General features: G+C 42.0%; 1 protein-coding gene across 1 annotated transcript; it reads left to right on the top strand.

The window, feature by feature from the left end:
* The first annotated feature begins 331 nt into the window (after nt 1-331).
* Nucleotides 332-10944, top strand: crabp1a (cellular retinoic acid binding protein 1a). The gene is made up of 4 exons (XM_086029663.1): nt 332-499; nt 4313-4491; nt 9128-9241; nt 10673-10944. The coding sequence occupies exons 1-4, from the start codon at nt 430-432 to the stop codon at nt 10721-10723; spliced, it is 414 nt and encodes a 137-aa protein (XP_085885789.1). The 5' UTR covers nt 332-429; the 3' UTR covers nt 10724-10944.
* Nucleotides 10945-13337: the final 2393 nt, after the last annotated feature.

Raw genomic sequence — 13337 nt, 5'->3', positions numbered from 1 at the left:
AACTTGTCGCATGATAACCACTCAACAAGTTCCAGTCACTATTTACTGCTCAAAGCTCCCCAGATGAAAAGGGAAATCGGTAAAACCACTTTGAGTTTTTCTTTTGAATACGCTACAACATGGACATGCAAACTTTACAGTTTCTTAGCATGTCCAATTTCAATAATCCGATCGAGTTGGCGTCAATCTTCCCTCTCATGAGTGAAAATGAGTGATCGGCCTCAATGATCTTTCGCGATTTAAATGAAGCTTCCTCCAGATGGAACATTATGGTGTCGGCGAGCCTCTGCAGAGGAGGAGGAGGAGGAGGAGGAGGAGGAGGAGGAGGAAGAGGAGTGCGCGAAAGAGTGACAGAGGAGGAGAGAGAGAGGAAGGCGGCGTTAGCGGAACAGGTTCTCCGTGGCATTCGCTCCGCCTCAGTCAGCAGACATGGCCAACTTTGCCGGCACCTGGAAGATGAAGAGGAGCGAGAATTTCGACGAACTTCTCAAAGCTTTGGGTGAGTATATATACCTTCCTGCTGCTTCTCCTCCATCGCGACACCGCTGCGCGAGCCTCACATCCATCACGCCAAACACACACACACACACACACACACAAAGCCGCAAACTGTTGTTCTTTTGAGAATGCGCGCCGGACTTCCCAACAACATGGCATTGTTCGGAGCGGCTCCCTGGGAAAGGACGTGCGGGATGACGAGGATGAGGATGCTGATGGATGTAAAAACGCCAGACGGCGAATTCCAGCCTGGTACACAAGCGTGTCATTGTTAAAGCACAATATTGTTCAGGTTGAAGCCTTTTAAGTAGGCCACTTCAATGTGTGTGTCGTCTTCACCCTTTCATAGTCTTAAGTGACGCACGCCAGTGCCGCCTGTGCTTTGGGACGCATTAAGTGGGTCATTCAATTGTGTTTGTGTTGCAGTGCCGAGGGGGAATGATGGTGGCGAAGGGACGGGGTGGGCTGGGCGGGGGGTTACTCGGGGTATGGGGTGAACCAAAATGTTAGGAAGCCGGACACCAGCCATTTGTTCATATGCAGTCCCCTCCAAAAGTATCGGAACGGCAAGGTCAATTCCTTGGTTTTTGTGGTGTCCCCGAAGACAAGTCCAGCTTTTTATTTCATGTTTCATCTCGATGTGTTAAACAACTGAGGACCTTTTTCCTTTAAAGCCGCCCGCTTTTCAAGTGAGCAGAAGTATCGGAATGGATGATTATGAAACATGCTGCCGACACAACAAGGGGAAAAAAAGGTGGATGGCCTTACACTGGCCAAGTCAACCGCCGGACCTGAACCCAATAGAGTATGTCTTTTATCTCCTAAAGAGGAGACTGAAGGAGGAAACAAACAAGAACTGAAAGAGGCTGCGGTAAAGGCCTTGAAAAGCGTTTCAAAGGAAGAATGCAACAGTTGAGTCGTCGTACACGTCTGACTTGTGGTGTAGCAATTAATCGAGAAATTATCGATTTTCAAATCAACCGCTAATTATTGTCGTTAATGGGTTAATGAATGAGACCTTTAATTTAAAATTGTCCAAATCCTCAGAATTTCAGCCTCTCAACAGTAAATATTCTCCGATTTCTTGAGCCCCCCGTGAAAGCAGAACAATTATCATTGTGACCGATTATCATTGTGTTGAAACAAAATAAAACATCTGCAAACATTTCCTTTTTTGGGGAAAATAATGATCAAAATGTTTGCCTGTTTTCTGACAAGTTATGAACAAAATCATAAATATTTGTTTGTGTGTTTTCTGCACTGTCATTTGGAAATAATGTCTATTTTTTGTAATTGAGGGGTGGAAATTCAAACTTTTTTTTTTTTTTTTATCCAATTCATCTTTTATTAAAATAACGGTGAGTTGTAACCATCGTCACACTAGCGTCAACTTAAAAAAATCTTACGCAACTCCTAACAAAGAATTTCAAAAGTTAGAGCATCCATGTATCACCGAGTCAAAAATCGCTGTTCTGGATTGAATTTACCAAAACAAGCATTTTGTATCATTTACAGGAAGAAAAAAAAAATACTTCACTACTTGAGCAAATTTCAAAGACTGTACTTTTTTCCACTTTTTATTCACACAGGAAATGAATCAGGAAATGAATCAGTACCGGTAATTTTTACCAATATTTACTTAGACAAGTACCAGTCCAAGTAGCCTACAGCCCGTGATTACTTTTACTCAACTTTTGTCCCTGTACCGGACTGCACCCTGGGCAACCTCCCAGTGGCCACATCATTAGGCAGATACTGATGGAAAGTGGCGGCTCCCTCTGCACTGGAATCCGCTTTAGTGAACCCCCCCCCCCCAAGCCCCCCACTCTCGCAACCCCTTTTTAGCAACAAGCCGAAGAGTGATGCGCTCCAGCAGTTGTCGGTTGATGATTGAGGTCTCTTTGCTGGGAAGGAGCGCCACACACCTGTTGCTATGACGACAGGGTGGTCCGGTTAAGTGGATTCATCTCAGAACATTAGGTGGCGTGTCCCTCAGCACAATAACCAGGCGAGAGCTTCTCAGAAGAGTGCTGCAGGCAGCCATTTTGGATATTTTAGACCTTCTTCCGCATCTGGCAGAAAAGGCTCCAAGGCTGCCTCATCATTTTGGCATCCACTCATAATCCTCGTATAATCACAAACATTTTTTTCGCACAAATCCTAAACACACATGTTGTCACCTCATGACACAAATGCTTTTTCAGGGGACATCAACCCAAACACATTCTTTTCAAGAATATGTTCCCAGCAGGCCCACTAGTTGAAACGCAATATTTATCAGAATGCCGCTTTAAACATATTTTTTCCAAGAATATGTTTTATGCAAGCCCACTAGTTGAAACAGGGCATTCTGATAAATATTGTGTTTGTGGAATAAGTGTTAGTCCACTCGTTTTTAGCCATCCCTGGGGGCGGCCATTTTGTCTTCTGTCGACTGAAAATGACATCACAGCTGCTCACAACGACCAATCACGGCTCAGATTCAGAGAACAGGTCAGCTGTGATTGGTCCTTGTAAGCAGTTGTGATGTCATTTTCAGTCAACAGAAGGTAAAATGGCCGCCCCCAGAGATGGCTAAAAACAATTGCATTTTGCAACTTAACTTATATTCCACAAACGCAAAATTAATCAGAACGCTATGTTTCAACGAGTGGGATTGCTTGGAACATATTCTTGAAAAAAATATGCTTGGGTTGACTTCCGCTTTAAGCAACAAAATCCACCCATTTTTAGCCATCAATGGGGGCGGCCATTTTGTCACAACTGAAAATGACATCACAAATGCGCAGGGCTCAGGTAACAACCAATCACGGTAGAAACGAAATATTTATCAGAATGCTTTGTTTCAAGTTGTGGGCTTGCAAAGGACATATCGTCGCTGTCATGTGAAAAACACTTATCTTCAATTTTAAAAACTTTTCATTTTCACTTTAATGCAATGTCTGTAGCGCGGAAACATGATTCATGTAAAAATAAGAAAATGGAAAAAAAAAACGGAGATATGTATTTTTCACATGGCAGCGACGATATGCTTAAATCCTCCAAACACGAATCCTGTTCACATTTTCTCATGAGCGAGGACACGCTGATGAGCGACGGAACAGGCTCATCCATATTTAACGCTATGAAAACACATTGTGTTTCTGGCAGGGTGTGGAGTGTGAACGCCGTCGAGTAGAACGAGCCCGTTTGCATGGGTGCTGTCGCCATGAGAAAATCTCATCCCTCCCTCTATTTATCTGTTGTTGCTCACCGTCCTTCCACATCTGTTTTTCATGATCCGAGTTTCACGAAAGCGATCCCGGACTCACGCTGACCTCGGAAAAGCATAACAAAGTCCTCAGGTGCACCATAACCCACAAATTCTCAAAGTGACCTCCGGAGGCGGGCATTCCGTCGCACAGACGGACGGGTCGCTGACGGACGCCCGTTTTGCTGACGATTGACGGGAGATCTTTTAAAAATGACGGACTGACGAACGACGGGAGCTGGGTTTCATCTATCAGTGTAAATCGTCCCTGACCGTGTCCATGTGTACGCCCGTTTTTCTGATGGTTTTTGGGCGAGCGACTGACGGAGCAACGGACTTCCGACGAACTGACTGACAGACGATTACAATCCAGTTCGTCACGAAAAATGACGGATTGACAAATTACGGATTACCCTGGCTGCTGACCGACCAGCAAAATTGAGTAAAATGCCCAGCTCACAATCCTTATAACATAGACAAAAGTCCTTAGACCGCCACTCGTCGCCAGGTTCCACCTTGACTCACAGAGCACTTTTCTCCCCCTCCGTCCCATCGTGCCCTCAGGCGTGAACGCCATGCTGAGGAAGGTGGCGGTGGCGGCCGCATCCAACCCCCACGTGGAGATCCGGCAGGACGGCGAGCAGTTCTACATCAAGACGTCCACTAGCGTGCGCACCACCGAGATCAACTTCCACATCGGCGAGGAGTTTGACGAGGAGACGGTGGACGGGAGGAAGTGCAAGGTGACGGGCGGTTTTGGCGGGATTGAGAGTGACGTTGACGGGACTGAGAGTGTTATTATTCCCTTGTACCTCGCAAGTTGGGAAGTGATGCTGTGAAAAAAAAAAAAGTAGTGCGTCTGGAGCATAGTTATTGTATTTTATACAATTATGAGAGCAGGGGTGCCTAAAAATCTGCAGGGCTAGTGCTGGGTTTGGGATGAGGTTAAGGTCGGGGTTATGAGGTTAGCGTTGGGGTTTAGGTTTTGGGTTGGGTTTAGGCTACATGATGTTTGCTTAGACTATGAGTTTTCACAGCTAGGTTTGGGTGTTAGTGAGGCAGCAGGTTAGGGTTAGGTTTGGGTTGGGTTAGGGTTGTGGCTGGGGATTGGGTTTACGGTTAGGTTTAGGGTTGGAGGATTAAAGGTAGTGCTCGGGGATTAGTGCTGGATCTGAATATTGGGTTTAGGTTTGGGGTTAGGGGATTAGTGTTTGCGGTTGATTTTAAAGTTAGGGTACAAGACTGTGCACTATTTACTGAATGTGTGGAACAGAGATCAGGATAGGGTGCCAGCAGGTTAGGATTTGGAATAAGGAGTTAGGGTTAAACTGAGTTAGGGTTATTTAGGGTGTTAGCGTGTTATGGTTGTAGCTAGTCTTGAGGTTAGGGTAAGGTGTTTTGGGTTGTGGTTGGGCATTGGGTTTGCAGTTGATGTTGGGGTTAAGGGTTAGCGTTAAGGAATTATGGTTGATGACTGGATTTGCCTTTGGGTTAGGGATGAAGTGTCAGGGATTGGGTTAGGGCTCTTAGAATTAAGGGATTAGTGTTCAAATTCGAATTAGGACTAAAGACATTTGCTCAAACACTAACATTGTGGTTATTAGCATTTGGTGTGTCAAACATTGCCACACAGTGATGAAAATTTGGGGGCGGCATGTCTCAAGTGGTAGAGGTGTCCTCTCCCAGCCCGGAGGTTGCAGGTTCAATTCCCATCCCTTGTGCCCATGTCAACGTATGCGTCATCAGTACGTGGATGAGGAGACAGTGATGAGGTGCTTTGAGTTACCTTGTAGATAGAAAAGGGCTATACAAGTGAAAACTCAAATTCCTGGCACTTTTCTGTGTGTCAAATACATGTTCAAATTTGGTAGCAATCAGAAAAGCTGCTGGCCAAGTTCCTCTCCGGAGCACCCTCGGAAATGGCCACGTTAAACCAACTTGCCGGACTTTGTCTTTTCGTTTTTGGTGGTCGCCTCGTTCCCGACAAGAGGGCTACTTTAATGATTCATTTTTTTAATCCGGCGGGTGCGATATTGTGAGTTTTGGAGCATAGCAACGCCTTCCACATGGCTAATAACAACAACGATATTTCAAGAGGGCACCCCCCCGCCCCCCGCCGCCCACGCATCACAGGATCAGGAATCTGACATCCGTGGAATGCAAAGTTGCGGACCTCTGCGTTCGAGACTTAAGACCACTAACTGCTTTTGAGGGATGGATAGCAACTGGAAGCCTCATCCATTGGTATCACCCTCACGTCCGTGTGCATGGATCAAGGGGCGTCGTGATCCTTGAAATGGATGGGAATTTATCTGCAGGCCCCGAGGGCGGATTGTGATGAGCTCTTGAACTGAATTCTTTTTTTTTCTTTTTTTTATTTTTTATTTTGTGTCTCCCCTTCACCAATGAGCAAAATGCATCTCACATTTTAAGAGGCAACACAGCGAGAGTTACTAACCTGTTATGGGACAAATGGGCAAGTCATAATTGGTGCCAAGGAAGTATTGTTGAAGTGAAACATATGGACCGAGACTAATTTGCCTCTACTGTGTGCGGTAAATGGTGCTCACACCTGACACTATAAACAAAAACATCGTAAGGATAAAGAGGCAAGCGGATATAGCGCCATCTGTTGATCTTGGTGGGGCACTGCAACTGTTGCTTACAATTGTTCGCGGCCATACAGTACATAAGAGTTCATTTCACAGTTGTTCACAGTGCTGTGTTTTGGGGCAGGGAGGGCTGATATGACCTATTTCGGAGACAGCGTGGTGCCCTTTCCGCAGCGCCCCGCGGCATGCTGGGTACTGGGCCCGCCATCCCAAGCTGCGTGCCGTCTCTGGCAGATCAGAGGAGCGAAGTGTCATCGCTCATTCGTCATGTTTTGCTTTTTGTTCCGCTGCGCGCTACACTTACCGAATCAACAAGACAAGTATGCTGCTTTGGCTTGTTTGGATACACCGGAGGAGCGAGCGAGACGCATTTTGCTTGACATCGCAAAAAAGATAATTGAATTTGGCAGAGACCGAACCGCTCGGCATTCCCCTGGGAGTCAGGCGGGATCATTTTTTGCTCCTTTACGGAATTCTATGCAGGGGCCAACATTTGAATTTGTCTCAAAACGTCAAGCGATTTCTAATCAAATTTGATACTTCGGATTACAAGTAAACCATTTACGTAATTCTTATTCTTGTTGACATGTTGAACAATTGAATGCTTTCAACAGTTTTTGGTAAGTTCCTTTCCCAAGGTCCAAAACTGTGTGAGTTTGGTGTGAGGCAGCAAACCCCTTAAGCGCCCCAAGGGGCGGCGGACTACTACGGAAGTTGTGACAGATGCTCCAAAAATCTTCACAGTTTTGATTTGAGTTCCTCAGGGAAGAGTTTTAGATCCATTGATTTTCTATTAAAAAAAAAAAAAAGAAGGATGGAATCCTCCTCGTCGAAAATGAATTTTCTTCATTTTTCACATCTTATATGTGGAACGACTATGAATTGTGTACAAATAATTTTGCCCGCATTATAAAGAGTATATTAGCGCACGTCACATGATTATGATTTTGCACATCTTCAAGCTTCATCCTAAGCAACAATGAATCAGACTTTTGAGGTGCAATTAGGTCCTTTCATGTTCTATCACGTTTTAAGTCTCCTTGACCCAAGAAAAAATGTAAACCTCACAAACAGACAAAAAAAAAAAAAAAATCCCACAAGTACACTACTACATCTTGTACAAAGTGGAGTGTGTCCGCCCTGAAATGTTTGTCCACGTCACGTGATATTGATTGTTTTGTTGTTGTGGTTTTTGGTGGTCCCTCAGCTGCCAGTATTTGGCAGGCCTCAGTAGTCGAGCTCAATGGGATTAACGCGGTGATCCTTCGCCCGAACAACACTGCAAGGTTCAAAAGTCTCATTTAATCTGCGTGAGCCCTTCTCACTTCCAGGAGGTGAAAGCAATAGCCAGTTCTATAGGGAATTAATAACATGGATGAATGAAAAAAAAAAAAAAAAAAAAACCCTCGCTGCTCCTACCCTGTTGTGTTTGAAGCAGTTGCCACTGTCTGACAACTATTTTATACATCAGTAGCGGCAATATCTCACCTTTGCTGGGTTCTGTGTGAATGGCACAGTCAAATAAATACTGGATTTGATGCATTATTTTCACAGGATCTCTGTGTAAAAAATGAAAAACAAAAACAAAAACAAAAAAGAGAGTGTGATACAACATAACATTTATAATGCAGAAGAAGTTTTATCATTCAAGGCCACCTTGTATTTATGGATTTCCAGCATAAAATGTTGAAGCGCAAGGGGACCCAAAATTCTTCCTTGTGATACTCTGCATATCACAGGTCCTCCATGAAAGGATTTTTTTTTTTTTCTATAGCATTAAATTGTTAACTCGGTAGTAGCTTCAACAACAGTATGATCCAAACGATGAATTCATAAATATTGTCTTAAGATGGTCACTCGTGGTCAAACGGTTCACCCACCTGTATTGTGCATTCGGTTCCCACTCAGTGACTGTGAATGGTTGTCTGTCTCTATATGCGCCTTGACGAGTGACTTTGAGTGGCTTTTGCCCAAAGTCAGCTGGGATAGGCTCCATCTCCATGCGACCCTAAACGCGAGAGAAAATGGATGTTGGCCACTAACAGAAAAAAAGCGACAGTCTGTCCCTGATCAAGTTGCAGTCATCGTTGTAAGGGCTAAAATCATTTCGCCACTGATTTCTTGCACAGCTAAAGCACAGGGAACCTAAAATTCTTCCCTGTGGCACTACTTTGTGTTAGCCTTGTCCTAAGAGGTACAGTAATTTGTTATTAAGAGTTCGAGCCCACAAACACCCGTATAAACTATAACAATTTGTCATTTTGAAGCACTTTTTTTATTTTTATTTTTAATCGGTCTGTGTGATAGGGAGATAGTTTTGCCGGCGTGAATCATTTCTCCACTGAAAACAATGAAAAGTGCCTTGAGAGTTGCTTGGTAGCCATCACCGTGTTTATTTATTTTTTTTAAAGCTTAAGAGAACTTCACCCATCATTTTTAAGACTGCTGTATGCAACGCAACAAAAACAAACTGTGGGAGGCCGTGTGAGAAAGTATTACAATAGGCTTTCAGGCAAATGTTCGAATAAATCCAACATAAGCGCGCAGGAAATGAGAAGCTGGAGGATTTTGCTCTCATCCCAAAAAGCAAACTGCACATAAGCAAATGCACTCGACTCTTGCCGGAAAAGGCCAACCACAGACATTTTTAGCGATTGAAAAGCGGCTTTCGTCACCGTTTTAGAAAAAGGTCTATAGCGAGTGATCTGTTTTTAGATATTCTTGTGTGTCGACATCGTGACGACTGTCTTCCCCCTTTGCCCTGCAGAGTCTCGCCACCTGGGAGTCAGAGACCAAGATCAGCTGTCAGCAAACTCTGGTGGACGGGGACGGACCAAAAACCTTTTGGACCCGAGAACTCAACGGCGATGAGCTGACGTTGGTGAGTTAACGGCAATGAATATGCACTCGATGTAACCCTTTTAAAGGGACATGCTTGTGTGCAAATAGTTGGCTGGCTATAAGGAGTTTCAGCCCACCCATCAAGTGAATCTTTTGTTGTGACTTGAGCCGACAATGAAATCCGCACTCAAAGAGTTCTGAAATTATTATTTCAAGCATCGCACTATATATACACATGGAAGACAGTCTGAGAGACGATTCCAAGATTTTCGAATGTTGCTCCTACCCTCAGATTTGTTGTTTCTTCGGATGCTTGGAGATGGAACTTTTAAGGCAGGGAGCTATTCGGGAACAGGAAGTACGTGACAAAGTGATAAAAGCAAAAATGTGCCACACAACCTACCCCAGGGAAGTCCAATAATTTCGCTCTGACGGACATCGATTATTCCAGCTCTCCTCACCTCTGCCAAATCGGATGAGCACTGAAGGTTACCTTTGCTACCAAACTCTGTTTTTGGCAATCACATGAACAAACATTTTAAAAACGGTTGTGTGTATATATATACACTGTGTATATATATATATATATATATAAATAAATTTCTTCTTATGTTTTGGACCAAACATTTGTAACAAAAATGATACAATTTTACAAGAATGAAGTCAAAATATTACAACAAAAAGGAAAGAAGGAAATCCAAAGAAGGAATTTTAGGAAAATACTGCACTTTCATATATTGTAAATTTGTACTACATTACGAGAAAAAAGGGTAAGGGTAAAAGTGAAACAAAAATCTTAATTTTAGCAGAATAATCCTAAACCTATGAGGAAAAAAGTTAAATAAAAAAATTGGTGCGATAAAAGTTGTAATTAAATGAGACAAAAAGAATCACAAATTAAGCGCTAATCTAACAAGTATAAAAAAAACTATGAAGAGAATTACACTTTTAATTTTGAGAAAGTAGGAATGTTTTGAAGAAAAAAACATTTTACAGGAAAACTTTTGTGTGTGGGGGGGGGAACAAATAAAAAAGTCTTATAACCATTTTTGGAGAATAAAGTGCTTATATCTGCCTATAACTAAGACATCATTTTACAATAAGGCTGAAATAAGAAACACAAATATTTCTTTTTAAGGTTATGTGCATAAAGCAGTACTTTATGTGTTTTTGAATGTGGGGAAAAAACATTTATGTTCCTCATAACTAAAAATGTATGTGTTCCCAAAAAACAGCTGCTAAAAAAGACAAAAATGGGGCTACGGCTTAGAAAGCATTACAAACACAACGAGCTGATTGTGTGAACACACTAAGTGGGCCACATTTCCATACAATTTGCATAATGCTTCTGATTGGTGTACAGTCAAAGCCTCCTAATGGGAAAAGACATCAAGAGATTTGTACCGGCGTCACACCAGGCAGTTTTTTTTCTTAAAAAATTAAATTTGATGTGTTTCCATATTTTTCACAGGTTTTCGGGGCCGATGACGTGTTGTGCACTCGCATTTACATGCGGGAATGAATGCAGCAGCCGAGACGACTCATACGGGACCAGTTTAAATGCTAACATGCTAAGTTTGGCAGAATTCTACACATGTAGCTTCCACACACACACTAGTAACGCCCTTTCTCTCTCTCTCTCTCTCTCTCTCTCTCTCTCGCTCTCTTTCTCTCTCCCGTTATCGCACTGATGTTAATCCACAAGAAACAATAAAACTTTGATTGAAAAGAAACAAAAAATGTCAGAGACTTTTTGCCGCCAATTCGGTTTAGCATCAAAGCTAACAATGTTAACATTTCAAAAAGTGTGACACCATCATAAGAATTTAAAAAAGAAAAAAGTAATATTCTTCGAGAACAAATAGTGTATGTTTTCCAGAAAAGAAATTATATTGATATTGAAAGGGATAAAATGAATCTTATGAGAATAGTCTGGTTTTTTTTTTTCCCTGGTCAAAGAGTGGCATTTCTTCAATTAAATGTATGTTATTATTATATTTAGAAGAAAAAGTTGTAATCTGAGAGGATGAAGTCGTATTTTTGGGAGACCATTTCATTATTCTATTAAAATAAAATTATTTTTTTGGCGGTAAAAATGCAAAAGCTCAATCCCCCCCAAGAAAGTGATTTTCCTTTCTTTCTTTTAAAGCCAATTTATCCTGTAAAGTTACTTTTTGTCTGAAAATAATACTTTAGTCCCTTGCATTTTTGTCAACCAATTTTTCTTGTTTCCTTCACCTGCGATGGTTTGAGAAACACTGCCATGGGTTCTTTTCTCACACAGGTTGGACCACCAAGTAAGCTTCTTGACAAATAGTTCCCAGCCGCCTTTAGAAGCCTGCCTGCCTGCTGTACTAAATAAATTATTCTTTTGGGGGGAAAACGTCGCCCCACCCGCAGGTGCACCCCACAAAAGTTAAGCGAACAGCCCGAAGAAAGGGGCACGCCGTCAAAAGCCCAAGAGCAAATGTGTCTCTCTTGCTGCCAACTTTTTCTTTTCAGAGCTTTGGCCGACGCTTGGGAGTCCCCGCAGCCCCCTGGACAAATGGGTTCCGCCGCTGACGTTTCACCCGCTTATCCCCACACAGAATGATTTTCCTCCTCAGTGCACCGCCGTGCCTGTGGGAAGCAAAGAGGCCGGGGCTCGGTGAGGCGCCCTGAGGCGCGCCGAGTTAATTGAAGGACGAGCCCGCGGTCGGGACGGCAGCTCACAACGGCTCAATGAGGGCATTCTTTTGTTTTGTGGCACAGGGCAAAGGGCCCCCGCCGCCCTCTTCCCCAACGCTTGCCATCTTTAGACAAGGGCATCAAACAGGGGAGCCTCTGTGGGTACAGCGCAGCATCGACTGGCCGTCCCATTTTTGCTCCTCCCTGGTGGGCTCTGATGTTGGGAAACAGAAAAGGCCAAAAGGCCTTTGAACGGATTCACACAAGACGGCTCAGGATGGTGGCATTTTGTTTTTGTCGTATTTTCCGAGGTAAAAAGTTGTATCATTTTGTTTAAGAAAAAAGTTATGTAAAGAAAGTTCTAATTTTACAAAAAAAAAGGGTTGTAATTTTGCAAGAATAACGTCAGACTTTTTAACTAAATGGTTTTTGAAATGATAATCCTACAAAATTCAAATTGTGAGAAAAACAGGTTGTAATAATTATATGAAAATAAAGTATTCCCCCCCAAAACAAATCAGAAAGTCCTAAGTTTAAAAAAAAAAAAAACAAAGTCACATTACTTTTAGGGAAGGTTGTGTCATCTTACAAAAATACTTTTTTTAAAAACAAAAAACAAACGTTGCATTAAGTTTAGGACTTTAGGAGTTTAGATTGAATTCTTATGACAATAAAGTTGCAATTTTCTTTAATAAAGAAGTGAACAATGTCATGTTTTCTATGGTAAAATCTACACTTTTTTTCAATGGATGGATAAATATTTTATTCAGAAAAAGTATTGTAATTTTATGAGAATTTCCATATTCAACATATTTTGGTAAAAACCTACATTTTTGTTTATTAAAAAAAGTCGTAATCTTGCAATAGTAATATTTGTGAAACTGTAATCTTATAAAAACGGAGACAAATATTTTCAAGAAAAGCTTTTCTTTAGAAAGTCAATCTAAAACAAAGCCTTTTTTTTAAAAGTTGTGATCTTATGAAATTAGTTAAATCTTTGTAAAAGCGTTTTAAAAAAAGTCTAATAATTAATTTGAATAATTTCGTTTTTTGAGAAAACGTTTATGAAGGTTAAGTTTTAGCTTTGAGAAAATAACATTTATGTTTGATAAAAATGTTTAGAATCTTATGAAAAAAACTAGTATTTTTTTAAGAATGTTATATTGTACAAGAAAAAAAAAAGAAATAAATCAAAATTACAAGAATAAAATGATATTGTAAAGCCATATTCTTCAGTGACTCTCTCTCCGATATTGTAATGACACCAAGAGCACGCAAGAAGAGAAAGGTCACATTCTGCCAAGTTTGTGTGTGCGCGTGTGTGGGGGGCTGTCACATTGGATTACCCAGAATGCTTTGTGGCTCCAAAGTCCCACAAGAATTTCCTTTTGAGATGCATTTAGCCAACACCTGCAGAGGTCAGAGCTTTGCATGAATGAAGGTAAGTAGACTGGCAGATTGTTCTTTGG

This window comes from Filicampus tigris, chromosome 4 (assembly GCF_054856515.1).
Source record: "Filicampus tigris isolate MCC_2025a chromosome 4, RoL_Ftig_1.0, whole genome shotgun sequence".
NCBI classification, from domain to species: domain Eukaryota; kingdom Metazoa; phylum Chordata; class Actinopteri; order Syngnathiformes; family Syngnathidae; genus Filicampus; species Filicampus tigris.
This window is presented reverse-complemented; position numbering and strand designations above follow the sequence as displayed.